Consider the following 22,490-nt stretch of genomic DNA (forward strand, 5'->3'; position numbering starts at 1 on the left):
AGTTACGTTCTTCACTATTGTAGTTGTATGTATTTGTGGATTTTGGAATCTCAGAGCAGCTATTTTTATGGTTTTTCAATAGCTGATACTGGTACAGTGATTTTGGGAGTTGCTCATTATAGTGCTACTGTGCTCAAAGTCACAAAATTGGAGGTTGAGGAAAAGGTGCTTAACCTGAAGAAGACACAGACATCCACATGTGACATCTTGAGAACATTTTTATTTAATAAATTTTAGGACCAGAAGAGACCATTGTGATCAACTAGACTAGAATCTCTGAGAAACTTGATATACTATTACAGTGGCAGTAATGAAGGTAGTGAGCTTTACAATCAAAAGGTTATTTCTCTAAATGAGTTCCTGCTCCACCTTCAGGAAGCTCTGTGGATCTGTTGAGTATTGACCTTCTTTAGGTCATAGAGGAGAGATTGTTGACTGGTTGCACCTTCTTCAGTATGACTTCTGCATTTTCATAAGTACAGATTAGTACACTTGCTGCATGGTACCTCTAGAGGCCTAGATACTGCAGTGCTAGAGTCCTTTTGAAACTCAGCGTATAGGGTCAAATAATGATCTCCTTTACTTAGATGTACCGGAAGCCAAAAGTACAGTACAATTTCATCCCAGTTTCTCTTTCGCATAACACACCCATCTCTTATAACCTCCCCATGTCAACAAATGAGTATCTGAAATTAGCAAAAGGTCCAAAATGCCTAGCCACTCTGGAAAAACATATTTGCTATACAGAGTTGATACCTCCAGCAGTGAAGTGGTTTAACACTAATAAGCCTTTAAGTGGTCACAAGTAGGTTTGATGCTAAAACCTCACTAAGATGAATGAGAGACTGAATTTGTAGCCAGACTGAAACAAATTACACAAGACAGCAGATTTGAGGAGTTAAGCTTTCTTGTAAAGAAAAGACTTAGACCAGTTCTACGCTTAAGAATTAAAAGGCCGTGTTGCTCAGGGCTGTGAAAAATTTTGCTCCCTGAGCCACTATAGTTAGGTTGACCCAATCCCTGTTGTAGACACAGAAGAATTCTTCTGTTGATTTACCAAACAAGCCTTGGAAAGGGGGATTAACTGTGTTGGATTAACCCCTTTATTGATCTAAGAAACATCTACAGTACCATAGCTGCTGTACGTACTCTTAAAACCTCTCTAATTTTTTAATAAAACATTCTGAAAAATACAGCACAGTTTATGGGTCTAATTCACAAATATCTGTTGAGTGCCATTACATAGCTCTTCTAGATTTGAGGAAACTGGAGTTAAAAAAGCACAGAGCATATTATTAAGTTGCAGTGACCTACCACTGAAATATTTAAAGACAAACCGTGTTAAAGCTAAAATAGTATAAATACAACACAAATCTGTAAAGACATTTTGAAACCGTTATTAGAATGATTTTGTATTTTAAACATTCACTAGTTTATTGCATTTCAGGAGTATAACTTTAATATTAAATGAGAATTTTAGAGTTACTACAACTTTCAGTGAAGTAATGTAGATTTTTTGTTTTGTTTTGTTACTAATGGGAATGTTTGTATTTAATCCATTTTAAATTGTGTAAGGAAACAAATAGAAGTTTTGGTTGGTGACTATTCATTTGAAAAATGTTATATCATACTTTGAGATCTATGGATGGAAGGCACTCTAGAAATGCAGAGTATCTTCCATCCCTGTGAGATAGATGGTATTAGTCCTGTTTTGCAGTCGAAGAAACTGAGGCCTATGGGGAAAAATGTGATGTGTCCCCGAAGTCACAGGTCGGAAAATGAAAATAGAATCCTGGCTTCTAGTTCTGCTTTAATAACTAGACTATGCTCCCTCTCCATTTTGCCAGAGTTTAATGTGGTTATGGGAGTATCCTGGCATACAGCTATGCATATGTATTTTATTTTAGCGGGCATATAATTTTATACTCCATGTAATGCATGCTAATTTAAATTTGCAACAGTGGCAATTCACTTATAAATGTTGTTAAAAAGGAATGCTTGGGAAAGATGACTGATGGAAAAACTGATTCTCTTTGCTTTTTTATTTAAGTTAAAACTATTTAAAGAAAAATTAAACTTTAATGTAGTGCTGGTCAGAGGTACCAGACCACAGCAGTGGAAGCTAAAGAGCTCTTTATTTTAGCCATAGAATAGATACAGTAGCACTGGCAATGCAGGTTTCAACACACTTTTTCATTGCTGAACTTCAAGGTTTTTTCCCCTTTTTTTGGAAGGCTCTCCTTCAGGAATGTGAGTCACTTAGTTCTTTTGGCCATTTAATATTCAATCCTTGGACTGTTGGCTGACACTTTTAAGGTACTATTTGTCATGTATTTGAGGACATCGGTACTTCAGGAAATGGACTTATATTACCAACTCACTTCACATAGAGCCACATAACAGCCACCTAATGGTAATGATTTTCAGTCACTGCTTACCTGGAACAAACTCACACTAATGACCAAGAAGCTGGAAGGTTCTTCAGCTTTTAACAGTACCATTTTAACAGTAACTTCTTTGCACTATGACCCCCTTCTAACAACAAAAATTACTACGCGACCCCAGGTGATGGTGGGGGAAACAAAGCCCAAGCCACGCCACGCCAGACTGGGGGGGGGGGGGGGGGAGTGGAAACACCCAAGCCCCACCACCCAGGGTGGGGGGGAGGCCAAAGCCCAAGGACTTCAGCTACAGGTGGGAGGCCTGTAACCTGAGCCCTGTGTGACAGGTTCGGTCACAGAGACCCCCTTGGTACTGTCACCTGGTGTGCTGAATTTATCTCTGAGTCCGTTTTCCCTGCCAGCTTGGTATTCCAGAACCCTACCTTGTTGAGCCAGATACGCTAGCCTGCTGTAACACAGACCCAGGTCTCGTCCACGCCCCCAAAGCTGCAGACTTTAACCAAAAACTGCTCAGCAGGTCACCTATCTCCAACACCCAGCTCCCAGTGGGATCCAAACCCCAAATAAATAGCTTTTACTCTGTATAAAGCTTATACAAGGTAAACTCATAAATTATCCACCCTCTATAACACTGATAGAGAGAGATGCACAGCTGTTTGCTCCCCCAGGTATTAATCACTTAGTCTGGGTTCATTAATAAACAAAAGTGATTTTATTAAGTATAAAAAGTAGGATTTAAGTGGTTTCAAGTAATAACAGACAGAACAAAGTAAGTCACCAAGCAAAATAAAGCAAAAACATGCAAGTCTAAGCCTAATACATTAAGAAACTGATGACAGGTAAAATCTCACCCTCAGAGATGTTCCAATAAGCTTCTTTCACAGATTAGACTCCTTCCCAGTCTGGGCCCAATCCTTTCCCCTGGTACAGTCCTTGTTAGTTCCAGCAGACATCTTAGCTGGAAAGCAGGGGTGTTCTCATGACTGGCAGCCCCCTTTATTCTGTTCCACCCCCTTTTATAGCTTTGGCACAAGGCGGGAATCTTTTGTCTATCTGGGTCCCCACCCCTCCTAAATGGAAAAGCACCAGGTTTAAGATAGATTCCAATATCAGGTGACATAATCACATGTCCTGTGAGACCCCAGCCTCCATTCTTCCTGGGCTGGCCTACACGTACACAGGAAGGTTTGTAAGTAAACAGAGCCATTTACAACAAATTGCCCTAGTCAATGGGAGCCATCAAGATTCTAAACCACCATTAATGGCCCACACTTTGCAAATTACAATAGGATCTCAGAGTTATACTTCAGATACAAGAATGATACATACATACATACATACAAATAGGAGGAATATATTGAGTAGGTTATAACCTTTGTTATGATACCTTACAAGAGACCTTTTGCATAAAGCATATTCGAGTTGCATCATATTCACACGCATAAGCATATTTCCATAAAACACTTGGAGTGCAACATCCAACCAGTGCTGAAGCCCTCGGGCTTTGGCCGTAAGCGGTGGGGCTCGGGCTTCAGCTTCAGCCCTGGGTCCCAGCAAGTCTAACGCTAGCCCTGACAACCCCATTAAAATGAGGATGTGACCCACTTTGAGAACCGCTGCTCTAATTCTTAGCGTAATGTGCTAAAATAAGTCAGTGTTATCAATACAAGTGAAAAGTATAGGTACTTACACTGGATGAGACAACGGCCAAAAAAAGGAAATTGCCCAGAAGTGAGGCTTTCACTGATCTTGAACACATCTGGTATTCTGGAATTTGTGTTGCATCTCAGTATTACAGATTACTGATCTCTCCTGTGGCTTCCCCACTGCAAGAAACTGTATTTGGAAGAGCAGAAGGGCACAGTCTGCACCACTGCCAAGTAGAACGGATGTCAAGGAAGGCCTTAGGGTATTTCTACATTGCAATAAAACAGTCATGGGTGGCCCATGTCCCCTGACTTGGGCTTGCAAGGCTCGGACTGCAGGCCTGTAAAATTGCAGTGTAAATTGTTTGGGCTCGGGCTGAAGCGTGGGCTTTCAGACCCACCTCCTCCAAGGAATCATGGTAATACATTTTTTTCCCCCATTTAAATCAGTTTTACATTTTGTTTTTCTTTATTTCACATTTTTCAATCTTAAATTGCTAAAGTAGATGTTTGGGTTCTTAATTCTTAGTAAAATTTCAAATTTTACATTTTTTTATTCTGAATTTTAGAGTTTTTTGTACAATTCAAAGAAGATACTCTACCCAGGAGCAGCATATGTACAATGGGATTTATACTTTATTTCATTATAAATTTTAATCTAAATTGCAGTAGCACAAAATTTCAAATTAATTAACCTGACAAATTAATGAATTAAAAAAATCAAGTGACTTTTAAATCAGTGATTTGGTTAATTATTTTGATTTTTCCTGAGGGTGTAGTTATGGGATGGTAGTTATGGGATGGTCTAAGTGTATTGGGAGCTCTGTATAGTTAGCTGACATTGTCAATAGGGGGATGATGTGTGTGCACAGAGGAATAAATGTTCAGCCCTTTTTTTTTATATGAAAGAGAAACTGGAAAAATGTACAGTAATACCCATTGAACCCAATCAAGATTCAGGGCTCCATTGTGCTAGGTGCCATTGAAATAAATAACTAAAGGGGAGCGCTCAAGCCCTAGTCATATAATGGGACTCAACATGTAGACACAACAGACAAAGGTAAGGAAGCTTGAGGGAGAAGGTTACAATAAGACAGCAAGTTCTGCATAATCAACAGAAGTCTTGGCTTGCTGTTTGCATTGCCATTGTTGATTGGTAATTTGAATGTCACAGCATTGGTAAATTTTAAGGAGGGATTTGGAGAAGGATAAAGAGGTGGCTTTGATTTGTAGATTTTTTTTTTTCCATGATAAGAGGGAGACAGTGGAGAAAGTGTGAAGATGTCTTTCAACTAGGGCTGTCAATTAATTGTAGTTAAGTCACGTGATTAACTCAAAAATTTAATTGCAATTAATCGCAGTTTTAATCACACTGGTAATAGACTATCCATTGAAATTCATTAAATATTTTTGGATCTTTCTACATTTTCAGATGTATTGATTTCAGTTACAACACAGAATACAAAGTGTACAGTGCTCACTTTATATTATTTTTATTACAAATATTTACTCTAGTATTTTTCAATTCACCTCATTCAAGTACTGTAGTGCAATCTCTTTATCATGAAAGTGCAACTTACAAATGTAGAATTCTTTGTTACATTGTTTTATTTTTGAGTTAAGTAATGCAAAACTTTAGAGCCTACAAGTCCATTTAGTCCTATTTCTTGTTCAGCCAATCGCTAAGACAAACAAGTTTGTTTACATTTATGGGAGATAATGCTGCCCACTTCTTATTTACAGTGTCACCTGAAAGTGAGAATAGGTGTTCACGTGGCACTTTTGTAGCCAGCGTTGCAAGGTATTTCCGTGCCAGTTATGCTAATGATTCGTATGTCCTCGGCGACCATTCCAGAGAACATGCTAACATACGAATCTTTAGCGCATCTGGCATGTAAATATCTTGCGACACTGGCTACAACAATGCCATGTGAATGCCTATTCTCACTTTCAGGTGACATTGTAAACAAGAAACGGGCAGCATTGTCTCCCACAAATGTAAACAAACTTGTTTGAGTGATTGGCTGAATAAGAAGTAGGACTGAGTGGACTTTGTTTTATTTTTGAGTGCAGTTATTTTTTTGTACATAATTCCACATTTGTAAGTTCAACTTTCATGATAAAGAGATTACACGACAGTACTTGTATTAGGTGAATTGAAATACTATTTCTTTTCTTTTTTACATTGCAAATATTTGTAATAAAAAATAAATATAAAATGAGGACTGTACAGTTTGTATTGTGTTGTAATTGAGATCAATATATTTGAAAATGTAGAAAACATCCCAAAATATTTAAATATAGTGTTCTATTATTGTTTAACAGCGCAATTAATCGTGATTAATTTTTTTAAATCGCTTGTCAGTCCTACATTCAACACACCAAAACATTAACAATAAGAGTGCCCAAAAGTTCCATGCTAGAATGTTTGCAGTAAGTGGCAAAACCTGCAGATGATACCTGCAGATAAATAACTTTGTAAGATCCCTCAGAATCCTAACTGAGAGCTTGTCTTCACTGCAATATTAGCTTTAGGTATAACTTGCCCCTAACAAGACTCCTGCTCACACACCAATCTCTTATCTCGTGTTAAGTGGTGCTTTTAAACTCGAGGTAGCTGGCCTTTTGGGAGGTGTAGATTGAAGCTCCAGTGCTGCTGATACTTGAGTTCCTAGTGTCCTGGGGATTCAGCTACAGCTTACAGCGGGGTAGGCAACCTATGGCATGTGTGCCAAACGTGGCACGTGAGCTGATTTTCAGTGGCACTCACTGCCCGGGTCCTGGCAGTAGCGTAGCTAGGGGGTGTGCAGGGGAAGCAGCTGCTTCCCCTCAGCACATTTTCCAAAAGCGGCCCCTTAGTTAGGGGTTACCATGGCGCCAGCGGGTGGGGCCCACGCTCTGCTCTGAAGCTTGGCCTGCCGGGCCGGCAGAGAGAGGGCAGTGGCAACAGCCAAGGTTACTGGGCATGCTCAGTTCGGGTGAGCATGCTCAGTACACCCAAAGTAGGGAATTGGGAGCAGGAGCTGTTTGTGTCGTTACACCGGCGCTGGGCTCCTGCAGGCAAGGGGGGGCGGCACGGCCGGAGGAGCCATGGGGGGGGGGGCCCCGCGTGGGCGGCATGGCACGGCCGGAGGAGCCATGGTGGGGGGGGCAGCATAGCAGCCTGCAGCGCGGCCGGAGGAGCCATGGGGGGTGGCACGGCATGGCTGGAGGAGCCATGGGGGGGGGCGCGGCCGGAGGAGCGAGGGGGGGCGCAGCATGGCAGCCCGCAGCGTGGCTGTAGGAGCTATGGGGGGGGGCTGCGGGGGCGGCACGGCCGGAGAAGCCGGGGGGGGGGGCGCGGCGCGGTGCAGCCGGAGGAGCCAGCCAAGGGGGGGGCGCGGAGTGGCCAGAGGAGGAGCCAAGGGGGTCGTGGCCAGAGGAGGAGCTAAGGGGGGGCGCCTTTTTAATGTTTGCTCTCCCTGCTCTTAGAACCTGGTTACGCCACTGGGTCCTGGCCACCGGTCCGGGGGCCTCGGCATTTTAATTTAATTTTAAATGAAGCTTCTTAAACATTTTAAAAATCTTATTTACTTTACATCAACAATAGTTTAGTTGTCTCTTTCTTTAAGTCTATAATATATCTTCTAAAAACATTAAAATATATTACTGACACGTGAAACCTTAAATTAGAGTGAATAAATGAAGACTCGGCACAACGCTTCTGAAAGGTTGCCAACCCCTGGATTATAGTTTGAGTTAGTGCACCTCACTAATTGCTAATCTAATCACTCTGTGTGGCTCAAATTGTGTTTTGCAGCGTGGCTGCTCCTTTGAGCTGTGCTAGCTCAAGCGGAGTAACTTGATGTAACTGTTGTAGTGAAGACAATCCCTGAATGTGTAGAATGGTGGCTGATGAAATTCTGTGTTGACTGATGCCATAATCTTGGTGATTCCCTAGGCCTTTATAATACAAATAATACACCGTTCTTCTCTATATAAATGGCATTGTGGGGTTCCATATTTGTTTTCAGTGACTCGATCAATTGTGAACATTTAAAATGCTTTTTTACCTCTTTGCAAGCCCGGAAACTCTACCTGAGATCTGAAAACCAAGTCTTATTCTTTCTGGCTCATGTGCTATTGCCAATAATAAAAATTCTGTAGGCTAAATTCTGTCCTTATTTACACCTGTGTGATCCTGTTGTCTTATTGGTTTGTATAGGTGTAACTGGGGCCACAATATGGTTGTGTAATTGGAATTTGGTTATCAAATCTGATGATGCATGAGCTAGAATAGGTTCAGACTCATGCTCCCATAGATGTATTGGCTCTGCAATGCAATGCTGGGGGTGGGGGAGTGGAAAAGAGGTGACAGAATTTACTTTTGTGATTAAGCAGGTAGGACCTATTTTATGATATGAGCCTATGACAGGAATCTGATCTGTGGAGGGGAAAGGTGCTGTTTTCAGGTGGACAGTTTTCTTACCATATTGCACTTCACAATTATTTGGTGTCTTTTTCAGTCATTGAGAGCATGATTCTAAAAAGGTTAGTTCTTAAAAAGCCAAACCGTACATATTCTTAGACTTAACTGATTAATGTGTGCTTTGCTAGATTTGTAAGATCTCGATACAATTTAGGACAGTTTGAAAATAACTTACTTATTGAGCATGCACAGTACAATATTTTCCTCACTAGATAAACTTTGTCTGACTTTTTGTGAGTTTAGGAGAAAAGTGTTCTCAGGAAAACGTGGGCTCCCCACAGTGCAGCACCAACTTATTACTTTGTTTTCTATCTTTTCCTTTTGTGGTGGTGTCCATAACAACTTTGTTTGCTATAGCCTTCCTGCTTTAACAGACAATGAAGAACTATAAGCTCTCACACACATGCAAAGCGTCCTCAAACTGAGAGAAGAGATGGAAAAACAGAATGTGCCTTAATGTTCTGAATGGAGAATGCTCTAAAATTGTAAATGTTTTAAGTGCTAACATACTACATGGACATATGCTCTATAAATATCTTAAATAAAATAGAATTTAAATATTAAAGTTAGTAGTAAAACAAACCCAAGTAAATAACAGATGCACTAATGAATTCTGGAATATATATTTTTTTGAACAGGGGTATTGGCGTTGAGGTTTGGAGGAGAGCGTTGGCCTGTACAGTAGTGGAAGCTTGAGCGTAGATGTCTAGGATACTCCCAAGGAAAAACTGCTTTAGTTAGTTATTATTTTGGGATAAAGTTCTGTCAAAACTTCAGCTGGAGCAGCTTCTTACAAGTGAAATTGCTTCAGAGAAAAGTAATTTTTCCATTTGAAAATGTGATTGACACTCATTTTGACATAATTTCATTGCACACAATGTGGATCTTAATATCACCAAAACTATGTCCTATTCATTTTTATTAACAAGTAATTGTAACTGAAACATATTTGCTTTTAAACATTTTTATTCTGTTTTTTGTTGTGAAATGCTTACTATGAGAGACTTTTTCTCATCATCTAATGGAAAACACAAATACTCTCATACTTATTTAATTGTTGTCAAACTGCATATGAAAATATGTAATTAAAAAGTAGCATCTTGAAGCGAGGTTGTGACAACCCTAAATAAGGTCCACAATGTGTCGTCAGATTTAGAGATAAATTTGACTGAAAGGGCATACAGAACAGGTTCTGGAATTTGTTTGCATTCAGAACTCCGATGAGTCATATGAGGGTCTATGTAGGCATTGCATTGAAGATGGCTGATATGTCCAAGCATAGAAATCCATCTGTGGAATGAAGGGGCCTCTCTATCAGTCCATTTTGTCAATATACCTTTTTTTTCTAAGCTAAGGATATAAGTTACACTCCTTACTTTGGGAGATGGTGTAGCGAGCAAAGTATACACAACATGGGAGATGATAATATATTAATCCAATTATCTGGTTTGCAAGTTATTTGAAACAAAATATTTACATCCCGATAATTCTAGTAACAGTAGTGAAAAAGGACCCCACCTGGTATTTACATTTGTGACGTAACTGAGTCTCAAATACCCAGTTGGAAATGTTGAGCTAATGTATGGTGTGTCACTCATCTCTGTACTTAAGGCCACTAAAACTCAATCTTCCTAAAACGTTCTGGCCAGATGTCAGGTATCATCTCATTTGAAATGTCTTTCAGATAAGCCCAACAGATCTCAACCAAGGAAAGGGCAAACATACAGAATTCTGAAAAGATTTGAAATGAGTGATTTGATTTGTCATGATTGCTTGATAACTCTAGTTAGTAGATGGTGGCTGAGAGTCCTAGGTTCTCCTTTAATTTACTTGCCAATAGAGGGTCAAATCCTGATGCCATTGAAGTCAAGGGAAATTTTGCCATTAACTTCAGTGGGAGCAGGATTATGCGCTAGGTATTTGAGTTATAGGTGAAAATAACTGAGCTCAGATTTTTCCATTAGTTATTGAAACTCATTAATCCTTTGTCTTTTATGACATAAACTAAAAATGTTCAATTCTTCACAAGGTCAAAATTGTAGCAAAATTTTTTTATCTAGTTTCATCAGGTGCAGTGGCTGCCAGTATATCTCTCGTATCTGTATTGTGACAAAGTTCCTCCTCTATCTTGGTGGGTCCTGCGCTTATTGGCGGATTTTCTTGCCTTAGAGATTCACCATGTGGGTTGGGGAACAGCCCAGAGACCTTCCCCTCTGGAAGAACCCACAGTCCAGGTCAATTGGGAGGTTTGGGGGGAACCCGGGCCCGCCCTCTACTCCGGGTTCCAGCCCAGTGCCCTGTGGACTGCAGCTGTCTATAGTGCCTCCTGTAACAGCTGCACGACAGCTACAACTCCCTGGGCTACTTCCCCATGGCCTCCTCCAAACACCTTCCTTATTCTCACCACAGGACCTTCCCTCCTGGTGTCTGATAACGCTTGTGCTCCTCAGTCCTCCAGCAGCACACCCTCACCCTCTCCCTCTCAGCTCCTTGCGCCTCTTGCTCCCAGCTCCTCACACTCGCACCACAAACTGAAGTGAGCTCCTTTTAAAACCCAGGTGCCCTGATTAGCCTGCCTTAATTGATTCTAGCAGCTTCTTCTTAATTGGCTCCAGGTGTCCTAATTAGCCTGCCTGCCTTAACTGGTTCTAGCAGGTTCCTGATTACTCTAGTGCAGCCCCTGCTCTGGTCACTCAGGGAACAGAAAACTACTCATCCAGTGACCAGTATATTTGCCCTCTACCAGACTCCTGTACCCCACTGCTCTGGGTCTGTCACAGTATATTAAAGGAAGCAGTATCATTTCCCAAATTCTAGGGCTGTCATAAGGTCTCGCAAGTTGCTTATTTTTATTCAGTATTTGATTAAGGCTGCTAGTTATAATTGGTATTTGAATATCAAAAAGTGGCTTAGTTATTTTATTCTGAGGTATTCACAACAGCATTTTCTAGGAGTCTAACAGACCAACTTTACCAGAAGGTTCCTCATATCATTAAAATAATTTTCTTTTAAGGGTAGCTGCTCCATCACAGTCCATTCTCACAACCCTTTTATGCTGCTGCTGCCCCCTTAGGCTTCTGTTAGGTTGCACAGGCAACAAGTGGCCATCACTAGGGTAATTTGTAGGGCTGTCATGCGAAAAAAAATGTAATCGCAATTAATCGCACTGTTAAACAGTAATAGAACACCATTTATTTAAATATTTTTGGATGTTTTCTACATTTTCAAATATATTGATTTCAATTACAACACAATACAAAGTGTACAGTGCTCACTTCATATTTATTTTTGATTACAAGCACAGTAAAAAAACAAAAGAAATAGTATTTTTCAATTCACCTAATACAAGTACTGTAGTGCAATCTCTTTATCATGAAAGTTGAACTTACAAATGTAGAATTATGTAGAAAAAAAACTGCATTCAAAAATAAAACAATGTAAAATTTTAGACCCTGCAAGTCCACTCAGTCCTACTTCTTGTTCAGCCAGTCACTCAGACTAACAAGTTTGTTTACATTTGCAGGAGATAATGCTGCCCTCTTCTTGTTTACAATGTCACCTGAAAGTGAGAACAGGCGTTCTGATGGCACTGTTGTAACCGGCGTCGCAAGATATTTACGTGTCAGATGCGCTAAAGATTCATATGTCCCTTCACGCTTCAACCACCATTCTAGGGGACATGCGTTCATACTGATGGGTTCTGCTTGATAACAATCCAAAGCAATGCAGACCGACGCATGTTCATTTTCGTTATCTGAGTCAGATGCCACCAGCAGAAGGTTGATTTTCTTTTTTGGTGGTTCGGGTTCTGTAGTTTACGCATCGGAGTGTTGCTCTTTTAAGACTTCTGAAAGCATGCTCCACGCTTTGTCCCTCTCAGATTTTGGAAGGCACTTCGGATTCTTAAACCTTGGATCAAGTGCTGTAGCTATCTTTAGAAATCTCACATTGGTACCTTCTTTGCGTTTTGTCAAATCTGCAGTGAAAGTGTTCTTAAAATGAACAACATGTGCTGGGTCATCATTCGAGACTGCTAGAACATGAAATATATGGCAGAATGCGGTAAAACACGGCAGGAGACATACAATTCTCCCCAAGGAGTTCAGTCACAAATTTAATTAATGCATTTTTTTTTAACTAGCATCATCAGCATGGAAGCCTGCCCTCTGCAATGATGGTCGAAGCATGAAGGGGCATACGAATGTTTAGCATATCTGGCATGTGAATACCTTGCAGTGCCGGCTACAAAAGTGCCATGCAAATGCCTGTTCTCACTTTCTAGTGACATTGTAAATAAGAAGAGGGCAGCTTTATCTCCTGTAAATGTAAACAAACTTGTTTATCTTAGCGATTGGCTGAACAAGAAGTAGGACTGAGTGGACTAATCTACATTTTAAATATTGTACTTTCATGACAAAGAGATTGCACTACATACTTGTATGTGGTGAATTAAATATTTTTATAATTTTTACAGTGCAAACATTTATAATAAAAAATAATATACACTTTGATTTTAATGACAACACAGAATACAATATATATGAAAATGGAGAAAATCATCCAAAATATGTAATAAGTTTCAATTGGTATTCTATTGTTTAACAGTGCGATTAAAACTGCGATTAATCACGATTAATTTTTTTGAGTTAATCGTGTGAGTTAACTGCGATTAAGCAACAGCCCTAATAATTTGTTAAGGTTACGGAGGTTAATCTCTTGGAGGGAGGTTTAAATGTTTTGTGTTTGTACTTTGTTTAGGTTAGAAACAGGTTGTTTTCTTTCAGACTCATCGGGGAAGAGAATACTTTTGAAAGTGAAAATATAGGTAGAATAATATTTAATAATAGGGGTCTGACAAATACACAACCCAAAATAATTGTAATCTGGCCCCAAAAGAGGTGGGAGAAACGTAACACTACTTTTCTGTTGCTTATCCCTTAGACCAGTGGTTCCCAGACTTGTTCCGCCGCTTGTGCGGGGAAAGCCCCTGGCGGGCTGGGCCGGTTTGTGTACCTGCCGCGTCTGCAGGTTCGGCCGATCGCGGCTCCCAGTGGCCGCGGTTCGCTGCTCTGGGCCAATGGGAGCTGCTGGAACTGAATATTCAGGTTCATACAAATTTTACTCTATGGTCCTGATTCTATTTCCTTTAGGAACATGAATTTTATTATTAAAAGTAAGTAATTGTGTCTACAGCTGAAGCACCATATCCTTTGATCTACCTGCCACTTTATTTTTCTTTTACAGAAATCTTTATGAACTTCTATAATAATTCTGTAATGCCAGTTGTAGTAGACTGTTGGCAGAGCATAGGGAATGTGACAATTTCAGAAATGGACGTGTGCCATAATGAGGAATTCCTATTGAAATGTTTGTGACCTTTAAAGAATCTAATATTCATTCATATACACAGTTTCCTACATTATAAAAATTCTAAGCACATTATAGAACATGTTTAAGAGAACTTGCCTGGTGCAGCTTTTATGCGGGCATAACTGATATTAAATTGACAATACAAAATCTAATTTTGAAATTTATAAACTCAAAAGACTTAGGAGTCTTGTCAAATGGTGGAGTTGTATCTTGGCAGATGAACTGTAAATGGGTAAATGCAACAAACAACTTGAGAAACTAAATCAAATTCTCCCAGGCAAAATTTCCCCACAGAACTTGAAACAAAGAATAATGAAATACTTTGTTAGATCCCAAGCTTTGTAACTCATTTTCATCAACACATTACTTAATACTACTCTTTGTAAATGCAACATTCTTTGATACATTTTATATTTAAAGGGGACACAGTCAACTTAAAGATCACATTGCTATCTGAATTTTTACTTAGTACTGTTGCTAGTAACTCCAGGACTACTGTAATTGAAATATTTTTCTCCATGTTTTTCATTTTTAGCAATTTGATAGTACTTTATATAATTTACAAATTTTTTTGTTTCCCTTTATAGTCAGTTAAGTTGGTCACTTTTCCCCTGTGAGTGAGTGTCTTTCACACAAGGTGCGGAGAGGGAGAGAAGTATTTGGGAAATAGGAAAAAAAGAAGATAATTTGTTTTTAAAAAAGACAGGGGAACTCAGGAAGCAGGTTTAGTACCTGAACATTTTCCACTGTTTTTGTTTTGAAATTGACTAGATTTCAGTATGATAGTGCCTTCTAAGCTTTGGAGAGGGATTCCTACAGTAGGGCAAACTTCAAAATGAAAACATTCAAACAGCATGATTCTTTACCTATAATCTTCTGTATTCTGCCTTACTATGATTAATAATTATATTTGAATTTAGCAGTTTTTAAATAGAAGTTAGCTTCCTGTTGCCTATTAAACTTACTGATCAAGATATTGAGAGAAGAGGTATAAGAAACCAGATAATTTAACAATTCTTCAAATTATTTACTTAGAAAAAATTGTTTATATGCAGAATGCACTGAATAAATAAAATTGACCGACATATTAAAATGGCAGTAAACATATGCTTTTGAAGAAGTTTTCCATTCTGATAAGGATAAGAACATAAGGACAGCCATACTGGATCAGACCAAAGGTAAATCTAGCCCAGTATCCTGTATTCCGACAGTGGCCAATGCCAAGTGCCCCAGAGGGAATGAACAGAACAGATAATCATCAAGTGATGCATTTCCTGTTGCTCATTTGTAGCTTCTGGCAAACAGAAGCTAGGGACACCATCCCTGCCCTTGCTGGCTAATAGGCATTGATGGACCTATCCTCCATTAATTTATCTAGTTCTTTTTTGAACCCTGTTATAGTCTTGGCCTTCACAACTTCCTCTGGCAAAGAGATCCACAGGTTGACTGTACGTTGTGTGAAGAAATACTTCCTTTTGTTTGTTTTTAACCAAAATCATATGAATATCCAGAGATTTGACTCATTCAAGTATACACAATCTTTTTTGAGCAATACAAATTCCTTTAGGGTACTCAACTGGAAAATCTCACTACCAAGCCTAAATTAACATACTTTATCAAGGGCATATTGGACGTTCTCCTTCACAGTACCAGAATTAGCTGCTGAAATCTAGACTGAAGGAGGAACTGATCATTATCACCGAATCTTGAACATAAATATTAATAAGCAGGGAAAAACTAGAATCGTTTTTGCTAGAAAACACCTTTTTATGGGGGGTCGGGGTTGTGGTTTGAGTTTCCATTTCTCGTTTAGTTTGTATTGCTGTGTTTTACACAGTGATAGCACAGTGCCAAAATTTGAACAAAGTGCTTCCTCAAAAATGTTCCACCTCATTCATTCATTCATACATACATTTCCCAGGGTAAAATACATTCCTGCCCCATCCAAAAATCCATTAGTTCCATACTCTTCCTCCTTATCTTGTTAAATAAAAATGTATGTATTCCATAGTTTCCTCACTCCCCAAATCATTCTCTAATTCTTCCCCCTCTCCCCAAGGTAAAAGTATTTCTTGTCCTGCCTTGCTTGTCCCTTGTCCTTCCATCTCATGTAGGTTCCTTTAGGTGGCTCCTCTACCTGGCTACCTTCCATCAGCATTGATGGTGACAGATGTTTTGTACTGTGGCCTCTGCTGGCAGCAGTGGTGGTAGGCAAGTAGTCCTAGTATCTGGTTTTGAGGTGGTTAGTTGGATGTGGGTGAGGTTTTCTCTGCTAGTGAGCTAGATACTCAACTGGAGAATAGATTCCATTTGGTTTTTGAGTGTGTAAGCTCTCCTAGTTGGTGCTCATGATAGACCTAGCTCAGTGAGAGAGATGGGTTTTCAGTGGCTACAGAACTTCTGCCCCATATGGCTTCAGCTTAGTCTTGTCTCTTTCCTTATCTCCTTTCCTTTTGTGTTGCTGGAGCTGTAAGTTTCCTCATGCCTATACCCACCATGTGGAGCATCCCCCATGCAATCTAGATGCATTGACTGATGGGGGAATTCACGAAAGGCAGCTAGCTGCTAGTCATGCAATAGTGGGAGCAGAGAGAGAGAGCTGAAAATTTGAACGAGTAGGTCCAACTTTAGCATTTTGGGTAGGTTATGAAATTTTTTGCTGCTTCCTCCCACTTAACATAATCAGTTTGTATCCATGGTTGTTGTCTCTGTGTGCAAAATTGATATAAAGATTGTGGGGAGAGTTAGCGAGCTGATTCTTTGGGATGTCGCAAATTAATTTTACACACACAGCTAATGTGAGAGAGATGGAGATCTTTAGACTCCAGCAGCTTCCTGACACAGAAGTGGAGCCCAGGTGTGTATACCTTAAGACCTTAGCAACCATGTTGTGTGTTTTTCCTGGATGTCCTTGCAAGAAAAAAAGCTAGAAATGAGAGCTGAGATTCTCCACCACAGAGCCCATATTCTAGCTCTGTCAGTGAGGGACTCGTGTGAGGGTCCTCCAGCTCATTAGTGGACCAGCAACCTGTGAATCTTTTCAGATATACATTAGAGGCCATATCTTTGGCCCCACTAAGTCCCATTGTATTGCTCTGGAAGTACAAGGGGGACTTAAAGCTGCCTCAGTTTGCGAGCTGAGGATTTCCTTGTTGAGGGTGAATTCTCATTCAGCATAGCCAACTTTGTGCCATTGCAAGCAATTATAAATTAGAGCAGCCTTAAGGTATTATAACTTATGACCAGGGGCTGAACTGGCCTCCAGCTGCTCTGCTTTAAAATGATCTCTCCTCTCCCCCTTCAGGTGCACTGAATTACAGGTCTAGCACACCTCAGGATCTGGACCTGCATCTCCAAGTTATACAGCAAAATTTGTGCTAATTTATTGAAATGCCCACTAGTAATTTTAACTGAGTTATGTGTGTTTGTACAGAGCCTAATGCTGGTTGGGGCTTTTAAATGCTACAGTAATATTAGTGATCAATAATACAAAAGTGTTTTGAAACATTTTTTCCCCACTGCTTTTAAAAGTTAATACATCTTGTTTCCACTTTGTAATAAACTCATTTGAATTATACTTAATCTTGTTATACTTCTTATTTTTACTCTTCCAGTCCAAGTGCTGTGGCCAGACGTTGCTGACAGAGGTTTATAAGCATTTGAATTTGGTTGAGTCCGACTACTTTGGAATTGAGTTCCAGAACATCCAGTCATATTGGGTATGTCATGGTTCCTCATTAATTCATTATAATAAAAAGGCTTGGATGAATGCTGCCACCTAACAGTCAAAAGAAGTTTGGAACTCCATGTAAGAGTATCCCAGTGAATGTATACTTGTGACTATAAGCTGGTTCACCTATCAATCAGGTCAAAGTACTACTTCACAAAATATCAGGGGGTAGCCGTGTTAGTCTGTATCCACAAAAACAACAAGGAGTCGGGTGGCACCTTAAAGACTAACAGATCTATTTGGGCATAAGCTTTCATGTGTAAAAAACCTCACTTCTTCAGATGCATGGAGTGAAAGTTACAGATGCAGGCATTATATAATGACAAGAGAAGGGCGTACCTCACAAGTGGAGAACCAGTGTTGACAGGGCCAATTCGATCAGGGTGGATGTAGTCCACTCCCAATAATAGATGAGGAGGTGTCAATTCCAGGAGAGGCAAAGCTGCTTTTGTAATGAGCCAGCCGCTCCCAGTCCCTATTCAAGCCCAAATTAAATTTGCAAAGTTTTTTTGGACACCAGGAATGGTAACGTACAAAAGCCAGTAGGTGAACACTTCAACCTCCCTGGACATTCTATAACAGATTTAAAAGTAACTATTCTTGAACAAAAAAACTTCAGAAACAGACTTCAAAGAGAAACAGCAGAACTAAAATTCAGCTTTGCCTCTCCTGATCGAATTGGCCCTGTCAACACTGGTTCTCCACTTGTGAGGTACTCCCTTCTCTTGTCATTATATGATGCCTGCATCTGTAACTTTCACTCCATGCATCTGAAGAAGTGAGGTTTTTTACCCACAAAAGCTTATGCCAAAATAGATCTGTTAGGGTACGTCCAGACTACCCGCCGTATCGGCGGGTAGCGATCGATTTATCGGGGATCGATATATCGCGTCTCGTTAAGACGCGATATATCGATCCCCGAACGCGCTCCCCGTCGACTCCGGAACTCCACTGGAGCGAGCAGCGGTAGCGGAGTCGACGGGGGAGCCACGGCCGTCAATCCCGTGCCATGAGGACAGGAGGTAAGTCGGAATAAGATATGTCGACTTCAGCTACGGTATTCCCGTAGCTGAAGTTGCGTATCTTACATCGACTCCCCCCCCAATGTAGACCAGGCCTTAGTCTTTAAGGTGCCACCGGACTCCTTGTTGTTTTCACAAAATATGTCACTTAAAAAGATACGTAGAAGAGAATCTGATTCATCTTGCTCCCCCTCCATCCCAAAATAAAAATAAATTATCCATTTACTGATGCTTCTACTCAATAAAGGTGTTTGATCACATTAATTAAATCTTGTGGGCTATCAGCCCAGATATTGCCAATTGCTTTTTCCCCCCTCTTCTTCCTTATTCTGCTTGTATTGTTTGAACTCAATCCTTTCCTTTCCCAAAATTTACATCAGAAGCATAAGAACTTTTTGAATAGCTTCTTTACCAACTTTATGTTTTTAAGAGAAGGAATTGACCACACACACTCTTCTTTATTATCTTTACACAGTATTGTAGCTTCAGTATATATATTCCAGACTGTGATAAATTTGATAGGTTTTTTGTTCTATTTATACTGCCCCCATATATTTAAAATTCAGACAAAAATTAATAAAAATTCAAAGATGTAATACCCTCCCTCTGTGAAAATTAAGTAGCTCAAAATGTAGAGTCCCCACACAACATTACGTAGGTGTAATTTGGCCTAGTTAATGTCTTTCATTGCTGCTGTTGATGTTTTTTCAGTGTTTATATTGGTGGTAGCTCTTTAAAAATATTAGTGCACATAGGTAGGAGCTTATGCTTTCTTTCGCTATAAAAGAGGAATAATTTTGTGGAAAACTCTGAAGTCACACTTTTTAGTCAAGCTTTGCATCATCACCATAGTTAAGTGAGCCAGGCCAAATGTGGAAGGGAAAGGGGAGGGCTGGCGCTTAGCCTCCATCATACATGTAAAGCTGAGAATCTGAAGGTATGAGTTGCCCAAATTCCGCACACTTTTTTTGATGTTTGTGTGCAATAGTGTGGTTTCAACATGGTTCCATGGCCAACTCCTTTCAGCATTGGGAGCACAGTGTGCTCCTTTTCTGGTGTGACTCCTTCCATACAATGACGAAGGAAACTTAGCACTATACTTATCACAATGTTTTTTGCAATATATCTTTGTTGTTGATATATACCTACTTCTTCTTCGAGTGCTGTCCCTGTGGGTGCTCCACTCCAGGTGACGGTGTGTCCCGGCGCCATTGATCGGAGATCTTTGATAGCAGTGCCTAGTTGGGACGCACGCACTCAGCTGCTGTCTTGCGGCGTCGTTAGGGTCTGCCTGAGCGTGCGCATCCCGCACCCCCCTCAATTCTTTCTCAACCATTCTCGTCTGAAGACGGGATTCGGGACAGTGCTAACCTCTTCCCTGGTCACTGAAGGGAATAAGTAGAAATAAATAGAAATAATTAGCTAGACATATCCTAGTTCTCTCCCTTCCTTTAGAATAGTTAGTTGGTTTAAAAAACAAAAAACAACAACTTTTCTCTCACGTTCATCTCCTGTTGAGACTTCCCACCCCGGGCAATCATACTTCCATGATGCTGGGGTCTCCGGGCTTTAAGAAATGCGGCTCCTTCAAGGAGCCTATGCCACAGGCTGATGGGCACTCACTCTGTGTGAAATGCCTCGGCGAGACACACGTCCCTGCCAAATGTCTCCACTGTACCAACCTGAAAACTAGAGCTTGTCGTGACAGAGACTTGCGGCTAAAAATGTTCCTGATGGAGAAAGTTCTGCAGCCGCCTATGGAGATGGGTAGTAAACCCTCTCCCTCACGCTCCCCTGCTAAGTCAGAACCGACTGGGAGCGCGGCTTCACCCTCTCAGGCGAAGAGGCAGGAAGCCCCAATGTCTCTGCGCAGAGACATTCAAAAGGGTAAAGGGTCTCCTGCAAGATCCTTACCCTCGGTGCTGACAGCGCCAAGACCAAGCGCCTCCGACCACCCCAGCACCTCAGCCGCGGCTCATGCGGGGTGCAAAGGCAGGGACCCGACTTCCCACAGCGGAAAGCTCTCCTCGGCGCTAGTCCTGCCGGCACTGATGGTGGACCTGGTGCCGGCAGCGCATTCCATCCTGGTGCCGACAAGAACGTCGGCACCTAGCCTGCCCCTTACCCCCGCAGCAGATGCAAACCTCTGCAGGGCTCCTACAAACGGCCCGCGGCTCCCGCTAAACTAAACAAAAGTTGCTGCGAGCTGCTGCTCACGATCTGCAGCACCGCAGCCCAGGGAGCAGCAACAATTTCTGCATCAGGATGATATCTCCGTTGCCCCTGAGCCTGACTCTCCGCTCCTCGACACAAAGCGCTCACTGTTTGAACAGCCGCTCTCGCCACCTGATCTGGCTACCTTCACTGACAGCGAGAATGACATGCAGCAGCAGGCAGAGTTCTCCCCGCCTGATTCTCCCCCCTCCACCAGAGCCATATCTGTCTCAAGGCATGGCACCTCACAAGAACCAGCCTCAGTTTCCCTACTTTGTCCCCCTGTGGGCGGGGCCCCACTTTTCCTATCCTATGTCTTGGCCTCAGTGGTACCCTTGGTTGGCTCCTGCCACCACTCCTCCTTGCGCCCCTTCCACCAAACCGCAAGCCCATTCTGTGCCTCTATCTCCAGCTCCTACAGCTAGAGCTCCTGAACCCCCTCTTGAAGATGTGGGCTATGAACGCTTCATGGATTTACTGGCTCCTGTCTCTCCATCAGCTGCAGATGACGCCCTCATGCCTCCACCTCCACAAAATGTGGACAACTTTAAGCAATTCCAGGAACTTTTCAAGACGGTGGCACTCAGCCAGGACATTCCTTTGGAGGAAGTCCAGGAGACACAACACAGACTCCTCAAAATCCTCCAAACCTCTGTGCCCTCAAAGATCACATTACCCATAAACGAAGCCCTCCTAGAACCAGCTGATACTCTCTGGCAGACCCCTGCCTTCATCCCACCAACATGCAAGAAGGCTGAATGTAAATATTATGTTCCCGCAAAGGATGTAGGTTTCTTATTTTCCCACCCACAACCCACCTCTCTTGTGGATGCAGCGACACATAGAACAAAACAGCCACAATACTGGCCCACTCCGCAAGACAAGGACCTCAGACGCCTTGACCTTTTGGGCCGCAAGGTTTATACCTCCTCCACTCTACAATTTAGAATTGCAAATTATTCCACCCTCCTCGCAAGCTATGACTACGACAGCTACAACAAGCTCTTTGATTTTGCCTCCCATATCCCGGTGGACAGGAGAGTGGACTTCAAGTCTGTCCTTGTCGAAGGTCAGTTGGTGTCCAGGATGGCACTACAAACATCCCTGGACATGGCGGACACAGCAGCCTGCACTACTGCAACTGCGGTGGTGATGAGCAGGTCTTCCTGGCTGTCTGCATCCGGTATCACCAAAGTCGAAGATCTTTCCTTTGACAAAGATAAACTTTTCTCTAAAAAACCGACGAAGTCCTTCACACTATGAAAGACTCTAGGGCCACCCTGCACACACTGAGCATATACCTGTCCCTCCCCAGGAGACAATGGTATCAACCTTATCAGAGGCCCCGCGCACAACAATATCACTGGCCCCAGCCCAGACCGTATGATATTGGGAGAAATCGCAACAGACCTCCTAGGCGCAGACAAAACCATGCGCAGCCAGATACTTTCCACCCATCGGGAAACAAACAGCAATTTTGAAGTGCCGGTCGGGGATCTGCGTGACCACCCCTTGACTCCGCCGCCTAATTGCCCATTTGGCCACCACCTCCACGTTTTTTCCACCATGTCTGGCAGCAGGTCACCAAGGACTGCTGGGTTCTGGAAATAGTTCAGTCAGGTTACTCCATCCCTTTCA

General features: G+C 41.6%; 1 protein-coding gene across 1 annotated transcript in view; it reads left to right on the plus strand.

Moving 5' to 3' along the window:
* FARP2 (FERM, ARH/RhoGEF and pleckstrin domain protein 2) overlaps positions 1 to 22,490 on the plus strand; it is a 229,590-nt gene that overhangs the window by 38,582 nt on the left and 168,518 nt on the right. Inside the window, exon 4 of the mRNA XM_065411292.1 lies at positions 17,501 to 17,605. Coding sequence (XP_065267364.1) covers positions 17,501 to 17,605 — 105 coding nt within the window. The remainder of the gene's footprint in view (positions 1 to 17,500; positions 17,606 to 22,490) is intronic.

This window comes from Emys orbicularis, chromosome 9 (assembly GCF_028017835.1).
Source record: "Emys orbicularis isolate rEmyOrb1 chromosome 9, rEmyOrb1.hap1, whole genome shotgun sequence".
In the NCBI taxonomy this organism is placed as follows: Eukaryota; Metazoa; Chordata; order Testudines; family Emydidae; genus Emys; species Emys orbicularis.